We start from the raw sequence: 7,942 nt of genomic DNA, 5'->3' as shown, positions 1-7,942 counted from the left end.
ACTCTTTCCTCTCTTCCCGCATTGGAATCCTCAATTTTGTTGCTCTTGATTCCTCCCATAGCCATCGATGGAAGCTGCAATAGGCAGCACGGAGTTAAGGATTCGGAGTGATCAGGATCCCCCCAACGGATCTCGCGCTGCTTCTTCCTCTTCCACCTCCGTCCTCTATAGGAAGATCGAGTTTCATCCATCCAGGAAACCCTTCAAGGGCTTCTCCAATGGCGGCGCCGATTTCAAGATCGAGACGCTGAATCCAGGCTCCGCCGAGAAATTCCCTGCTTCCGCTACCACGCCCGTCAAAAGGGCCGATGCCTCCGACTTTTGGGAGACGCGGTTGGATCCGGAGCTCAGTTTCGGCATTACCTTCCGCAAAATCGTGAGTCGTTTCTGACTCTGTTTCGTTTCATGTTTTCTGTAGGCTTTGCGCAACTGTGTTGCAAATCATAGTAAAATCGGTGTCGGATCTTACTTTTCGATCGTTTAATGATATCCAGGGTGCTGGATTGGAGAATCTGGGTAATACGTGCTTTCTTAATTCGGTACTGCAATGTTTGACATACACCGAGCCCTTGGCTGCTTACCTGCAAAGCGCTGCCCATCAGAAGTCATGTAAGTTGTTTTTAGCTTTTGGCTCCTCTTGCCTATAGCTTCTTCATTTGTCCTTCTACATCATTCTATAGAGTTCGATCTGTGGCTGATTAACATGAACAATGGAGAGTAGGGCTTTTCTACTTCTTCTATTTTTATGATTTGGTGTACTATTCTCGTCTCGGTGTATTATCATTTTAAATGCTATCTGTAGGCCATGTTGCTGGGTTCTGTGCCCTTTGCGCTATTCAGAAACATGTCCGAACTGCTCTACAAGCTAATGGCAGAATATTAGCACCAAAGGATTTGGTCTCCAACTTAAGATGTATGCTTCTCAGAGTCTTTTTGGTCTGCTTTGGTACCATGTTACCATGCTTTCATTATTACTAATTAGCCTCATATCGATTCCCAACTGTTTGATTAGGCATATCCCGCAACTTCAGAAATTGCAGACAGGAGGATGCGCATGAGTACATGATCAATTTGCTGGAATGTATGCACAAGTGTTGTTTGCCTTCTGGTGTACCAAGTGGGTCATTGGATGCTTATAAGAGCAGTCTCGTGCACAAAATTTTCGGTGGACGCCTCCGCAGTCAGGTAAATCTATCTCGCTTTAGAAAATATTACATTTATTCATTTGGATTATCAGTGATCTTCATGACCTTCCTTATTTATATGTTAGCTAAGATGGGAAGAATTATTGAACTATATCATCCTGCTTTAATAGTAGCTTTTTTGTTATTCCAGGTGAAATGCATGCAGTGTTCCCACTGCTCTGATACTTTTGATCCGTTTCTTGATTTAAGTCTGGACATTGCGAGGGCGGATTCATTACAGAAAGCACTTTCTCACTTCACGGCTGTTGAGCTCCTAGATGATGGTTCAAAGATTTACCAATGTGAACGGTGCAAGCAGAAAGTTAAAGCTGTCAAACAGCTCACTGTTTCTAAAGCACCTAATATTCTGACCTTCCATTTTAAGCGGTTTGAAGCATATCATTCGGAAAAAAATGACAAGAAAATTCAGTTTGGCTCTACAATCGACATGAAACCCTTTGTTAGCGGTTCCTATGTAAGTAATTTTCTTGTGCTAGTAACCTTATGCATCTGACCTGTGTGTGGAATAGGTCAGAATATCTCCATCAAGTCAATTATTTTTTTACAATTCTTATCCTGCACTTAACAGGAAGGTGATCTGAAGTACAACCTCTATGGTGTTCTTGTTCACTATGGTCGAAGCGTTCATTCTGGTCACTACGCTTGCTTCATTCGCACGAAAAGTGGCATGTGGTACTCCCTTGATGATAACAGGGTATGCAACTAACATCTGTAAAGTTTTGCCAGTGCTGGTGTGATATTTTACCTGTTGTCATGAAATGCTTATTGACGTCTCTCCCATTGAACGTGATGTGGACTAAAGGGAAAAGAGGACTAGAGATGGTTAATTTCGATTTCCTCTTGACATGGTGTTGCAGGTTAAACAAGTTGCTGAGAAGACTGTTTTCGACCAAAAAGCTTATATGCTGTTCTATGTCCTTGAAAGAAAAAATGCTGCGCCAAAGACTGTAGCTGCAATAGTCCCAAAAGATAGATCTGGAGGAAGCCTTGCCACAAATAGGACCTCGTCGCTTTTCCCTTCTAGTTCAAGAGAAGTAAACAGTTCTGCAGTCATTAAATCATGTGATGTAGATGCTTCTACTGCGAGAAATCACAAAGTCACAGAGAACATTTTGACAGCCAGGGTAACCCTTCAGAAGGAGGCACCTTCTCAGCAAACTAATGACATGGTGATGTCTAAACGGTTTCTGGCAAAGGCGGATTTGAAGGGTAAATGCACTGCTTCGACAGTATACCAAGGGGAGGTTTTTAAACCAGTATCTCCTTTCCTGACTAGAACTAGTTTCACTCAAAGTCTTGGAAACATCCCAACTTCTGGTGTCATGTCTGGAAACTGTATCAAGGAGAAGAGTTCTGTGAACAGATTGAGTGCACCTGTTGATGTATTATCATGTACTGCCAGCTTTTCACATGAGACTACACGGAAAGTAAGTTAATATTTTTTTATCATCCTGGGTCAGCACTTCGCTTATCATGACTAATATTATGTATAGTTAATGAGACAATCCACCTGTCCAGGTTAATCTTTCGAATGCCACCAAGATTGGAGATCCTGTTGACAAGACATCCATGGAGGTCTCAGTTGTAGCTTCAGTGAGAAATTCCCGCAAAAATGCTGGCTTGGCAAAGCCTCCAGAGAAGCCAGACTGTAATACCAGTCAGGTGAGCCTGCTGTTTTAAAACTTAGAAGTTTTGATGATGTGGTGAGATGTTTTTAACCTGTCTGTCTACTACTTTCCAGATTGAGACTGCGACAAGTGGTAATTCGCTGACCAAAAAAGCTGTACTTAATCATCAGAAGTTGGTCACACAGCGAGCTGATGAAGCAGTAATCCCATGTGACATGTCCACTGAGTCGGTGAAGATTTCAATTTCTGATAGCGTGACCCTTGTCACACCAAGAAAGGTTCACAAGCCTCACAAGAGAAACATGTCCATGGGCTTAAAATTTTTTAAGCTGGCTCTGGGTTTGCGTAAGAAGGGGAAGCACAAAAAGGGAAAACTAAGAGCCTCAGCTGTCAAGAGTAAACCCGAAGAGCAGCTTTTATCTCGGCAAAATGCAGCAGATCAAGAGCCTTCGACTTCACAGGCAACTAGCAGAGTTTCTTCTGGCTCCACTCATTTGCTTGAGAAAGATAATAGTGTTCGTGCCCAAGATACAAGGATAGACGGTGTGGTGGGAGAACTCAAGGATAGAACTAATCAAAATGGTTCTGTTCTTGCATCGGAGAAGCGACCGGTCGGCCACTCTGATGTGTCTGAAGTAAGTCAACAAGCCAAAAGAAAGAGAGCTTCTTCAAAAGATGAACAAGTCAAGTACGAGAAAGCAGCTCTGAGCATTCTCACACGGGGTTTGCCAGAGACCACGGGTATGTGTTCTTGCACATGAATTGTACTGTCAAACTGGCTAAGCTGCAGTGTCAAAAGCTCTTTGATGGCTTAATACTTTTTTTTATTGTCACAGTTGGAAAATGGGACGATCAAGAGCAAACTTCTGGCCATGTTACAAGACCGGAGAGTGAGAATGGCAGTATCGGTTATGTAGGAGATGAATGGTAAGTGTTGGAGGGTTTACCATCGAGTGTTTTGGCTTTGCCTTGTACTGACCAAATGGGTTTATGATATTAACGGTGGCAGGGATGAGGAATATGATAGAGGGAAGAGGAAGAAGATAAAGAGGAATAAAATGGAGTTCGGAGGGCCAAATCAGTTCCAAATCCGGGCTTCAAAGAAGCTCCTAAAGCAGGCCGAGAGAAAGTCAAAATGGAGGCAGAACATGAGCACTGTTAAGACGGCCTTCAGGATTTGAGAAATCGAAGCGGTCGGTGGGATTTTCTTCTTCTTCTTATGGTATATATATATATATAGTATTCTTTATCAGTCGGCTACAAGTATTTTGTAACTCAGTTATGTTGGGCCAAGTAGTGGAAAAAGGGAAGCAGCTTTTATGCTGTTTAAGTTAGGGTTTTGTTTTGTCCTCCCTCTCTCTCAGCTTATCAATGAAGACAAAAAAAAATAATAATCATTGAGTTTTTGTCGGTTGTTTCGAGTCGTGGGATTGAAGAACGCAATGTGGTTCACCCTCCATCTTCTATAGTTCTATTCTCGTCTCTTTTTCTTGCCATTGCTTATTTCAAAAATTTATATCAACATATTTACTTATATATAATTAATCAACTTTTGAGACAATAAACTTGACAAAAATACATCAATTTTCCCAATATCTCAGAAAATAAACCAACTTTCAAAATATTTGTCGATTTCCTACGTGAACAATAACGATGTCACGTTACTGTTACTGTTCACACATCAAATTTTATACATACATAAAATTTTACTGAAAAGCTAACTCTTTGTATATAAATGAATTAAACAAAACAAATATCTATGAATGTTTCTCTTTCACCAAAACAAGAGTCATCAGAATTGGAATTGGGCCGAGAACGATAAAACAAAGTTTTCTTTTTTTCGAAACCTCAAATTTTTTCTAAGTATACCTGCAAATTAATTTGACAATATAAAATCCTAAATATTAAAATGTTCAAAAACGCCTAAATCAATTCCTGAAATTGAGATATTAATTTTGCACATCTTAAAAATTGGGACATTAAATTATCAAATTGAAAATTCAAAAACGCCAAAACCCATTTCCTTTTCATAGAGTATAGTATCATTGGCAAATACCACTCGTACCGTGCAGGCTTTTGAATGCCATCAGAACATTGACCCGTTAAAAAAACACAGTTTCTCATTGACATTGATCTCCGTTTGGACATGGTAAGTTTTCAGACATGTTCTTTACAAACCCATCGCCCAGCAATTGATCACAAAACAGAAGCTTCAACCAAAATCAGGTCTCTAAAGGGCATCCATGGAAGCAAATGCTGGTCATAGCACAGAGAAATGGCACCTGCAAGGATTTGACACAGATGAGTAGCCAAAAAAAAAACACTTCCAAGAAAAGATCAAAGTTACAAATATAGAAACCGTATGTACCCCAATAGACCTCTGCCTTGCCATATCCTCGGTGTGACAGGTATGTTGACCAATGCACCTTGCCTTACTACAACAACAGGAATTGCTTGACCCTGTTTAGACTGAGCTTCGGCAGTGAGTCTTGGCAACAGGTTGTCACCAGCCTCCACGTTGCCGAATTTCACAACCTGATCTCCGAGCTGTAAGCCATCCTCTGCCGCTGGAGATGATTCGGTTATCTCATCAATCATAGCAAACGGGATACTACTAGCACCCACATCCACATCCATGGCTCCGGAGGCAGACAATGAAGTGAGTGCAGCAGGCAAGACTTGTACTTCTGAACACACATCATAACCTATAGTACAATGCAATGTCACAAAGCAGCTTGCAGATCATTTATAGGGCTTTAAAACATCTATCCACGAACGTCCAACGTTTACAGCAGGGGCAGAAGACCAGAAACAATCAAATCAATGAAACCATCAAAGGGTTTCGATTCGACTACAAGCTTGAACCTTGAGTACTGCCATACCTGAATTATTAGTGGATGATGTCTTAGAAGAAGGCCTAACCGAATGTAGAATTTGAATGTTTGCATTTATTTTCTCTGTTAGCTCCCTGTGGTTGTTCCGTAGCTCTGTGGTTAAGAGAATTTAAAGAACCGAGGTTCCGAAAGAAGATCAACTCAAACGGATAGAGCAATGTATGTATCAACAATATGTAGAAAACAGCAGATATAAACCCGCTACAACGGCAAATACTAACAGCTACGCATAATCTACGCCATTGATGCTAATCACTGGAGGGTTCTCTGATTAGAAAGACTATCAGTCAAGACCAAAAGATGTATGTTCGATGTGTCAACATTCCGTGCTGATAGAGCCAATGGAGCTTGAGCAGCGGAAGACAATGTCCAAAATCGTAAATAAAGTGAAGGACAGAAACAGCGTGAGAGAAATACCGGCAAGACGACGGCGCTCTGCCCTCACCGCCGGAATGTCGATATCTAGACGAGGAAAACCCTGCCAGTAATAGACCAAATCGAAGACGATGATCATAGATTATGTCGGTAAATTTAGGAGAAACTGAGGGGCGAGTGAGGGTGAATTTACATCGGAATCGAGGAGATTTCCGGAAAGGCCGGGACCGCCAGGCTGAGAGAGGCGGTGGATGATGGAGTTCATGTCAGCTTCCATGGCGTCTCTCTGCTCCATGAGAGCCATCGTCTCGGCTTTCAGATTCGCACCAACCATCTTCCCTCCCCCTTTGTCCCATCGGAATCGAGGAGGCACTGCTTTTGATCTCTCTAGTAATTGGGCTTCTTGTAAGGCCCATTTAAATGTGATCAGAGCCCATTAGCAACTAGGTCACCAACGGCTTTTGGATGTTCCGGTTTGATTATGTTTTTATTGGGATTCAAATATTTCAATTTAAAAAAAAAAACAATAATCATTCAATTTTTATATTCGATTTAGTTCACTTCCATTCTGTTCAACTCAGGTTATGTTTGGTTTCGGTTTGTTTAAAAAAATACTCATTCTTTTTATAAAAATTTTCATTTTTTCAAATTTTTTTGTTTAATTTCGGTTTTTCCGATTTAAAAAAATAGTAACTATGAATTTCTATATCAGATTTAATTCATGTATGTTACGTGTTATTTGGTTTGGATCGGTTCATTCGGTTATAAACCAAATTGACCAAGTAGATGTATAGTCATTGCATTTGAACAATGGATGGAGATATCAAAACTATATCCATAAAATGGACCATCCATCCAAAGTGTCCTTTTTTATTTCACCCTCTCTCCCAAACAAAATGAAAAGACGTGGCATTCGTCCGATTAAAAAATCCAGGCAGAAAGAACGGGTAAATTTAGGTAAAAATGTACGTTTTTACAGTGACGGGAAGTGAAAAGGTTAAAATGTCCTGCAAGAAGGGGTGGAGGCCACGTCCGATGAAAGTCGGAGCCACATCAAGGACGGACGCTTATTACAAAACAGAGTTAGTTGTGCTCTGTCAAAAGCCGTTATTCGCCAGCAAAATCAACGGATCGGATGCCAAAACGATGTCGTTTCTCATTGTCACCGTTATAAATATAAGCACGAGTGGAAATTGGACAGGACAGAAGAGAAGAAAGATGCCGAATGGGTGCGAGATCTGTTGCGAAATACTGATCGCCGTTCTCATCCCTCCGCTCGGGGTTTGCTTCCGGCACGGCTGCTGCAGTGTGCGTCTCTCTCTCTCTCTCTCATTCTCTCTCTCTCTCTCGCTGCGTCGAATGTTTATGTTTTTTTTTTTAATTTGCAGACGGAGTTTCTGATATGTCTGATCCTGACGATTCTGGGGTACGTGCCGGGGATAATATACGCGCTGTACGCCATAGTGTTGGTGGATAGGGACCATTTCTTCGACGAGTATCGTCGTCCTCTCTTCTCCCCCAATCCCTCTTCTCCCTGACTTTCCTTTTTTCCTTTTTTTTTATTGTCTCCATTTCCTTTCACTGGTGTGCTTTTTGACCAATGTCCTGTCCTTGATCTTCCCGTTTCGTTTGTCCCTCAAGCTTGTTGTGTAACCAAGTTCTGTTCCATTGATCACGATTTCGCCTTCTATCTCTGGTTATATATATATATACATGTATATATATATATATATATATATATATATATGCTTCTTTTGTGGGTGTGCATTTGATCTTTCTCGATTCCTCGCGGCCCTCTTATTGGGGAAAAGAGAAAACAAATTAAGAAAACAAGGGAAAG

The 7,942-nt window shown here is 41.2% G+C and overlaps 3 protein-coding genes across 3 annotated transcripts in view; 2 read left to right on the top strand and 1 right to left on the bottom strand.

The window, feature by feature from the left end:
* LOC104817823 (ubiquitin carboxyl-terminal hydrolase 23-like) overlaps positions 1-4,305 on the top strand; it is a 4,497-nt gene extending 192 nt beyond the window's left edge. The window contains exons 2-12 of the mRNA XM_010547151.1: positions 1-376; positions 495-609; positions 803-913; positions 1,013-1,185; positions 1,336-1,659; positions 1,774-1,899; positions 2,063-2,632; positions 2,724-2,867; positions 2,947-3,574; positions 3,670-3,760; positions 3,843-4,305. Of these exons, the coding sequence (XP_010545453.1) occupies positions 68-376; positions 495-609; positions 803-913; positions 1,013-1,185; positions 1,336-1,659; positions 1,774-1,899; positions 2,063-2,632; positions 2,724-2,867; positions 2,947-3,574; positions 3,670-3,760; positions 3,843-4,014 (2,763 nt within the window). The 5' untranslated portion in view covers positions 1-67 and the 3' untranslated portion in view covers positions 4,015-4,305. The remainder of the gene's footprint in view (positions 377-494; positions 610-802; positions 914-1,012; positions 1,186-1,335; positions 1,660-1,773; positions 1,900-2,062; positions 2,633-2,723; positions 2,868-2,946; positions 3,575-3,669; positions 3,761-3,842) is intronic.
* A 533-nt stretch (positions 4,306-4,838) lies between these two features.
* Positions 4,839-6,450, bottom strand: LOC104817821 (26S proteasome non-ATPase regulatory subunit 9). Its single transcript, XM_010547150.1, has 5 exons — positions 6,296-6,450; positions 6,145-6,205; positions 5,716-5,820; positions 5,202-5,538; positions 4,839-5,115 (listed from the first exon to the last, which is right to left on the bottom strand). Exons 1-5 carry the CDS (start codon positions 6,434-6,436, stop codon positions 5,094-5,096), a joined length of 666 nt encoding a protein of 221 aa, XP_010545452.1. The 5' UTR covers positions 6,437-6,450; the 3' UTR covers positions 4,839-5,093.
* Positions 6,451-7,217: 767 nt separating this feature from the next.
* LOC109116851 (UPF0057 membrane protein At4g30660-like) lies at positions 7,218-7,794 on the top strand. The gene is made up of 2 exons (XM_019203012.1): positions 7,218-7,410; positions 7,491-7,794. The coding sequence occupies exons 1-2, from the start codon at positions 7,249-7,251 to the stop codon at positions 7,638-7,640; spliced, it is 312 nt and encodes a 103-aa protein (XP_019058557.1). The 5' UTR covers positions 7,218-7,248; the 3' UTR covers positions 7,641-7,794.
* Positions 7,795-7,942: the final 148 nt, after the last annotated feature.

The sequence above is a fragment of the Tarenaya hassleriana genome, unplaced genomic scaffold (genome assembly GCF_000463585.1).
Source record: "Tarenaya hassleriana unplaced genomic scaffold, ASM46358v1 Cleome28, whole genome shotgun sequence".
In the NCBI taxonomy this organism is placed as follows: domain Eukaryota; kingdom Viridiplantae; phylum Streptophyta; class Magnoliopsida; order Brassicales; family Cleomaceae; genus Tarenaya; species Tarenaya hassleriana.
This window is presented reverse-complemented; position numbering and strand designations above follow the sequence as displayed.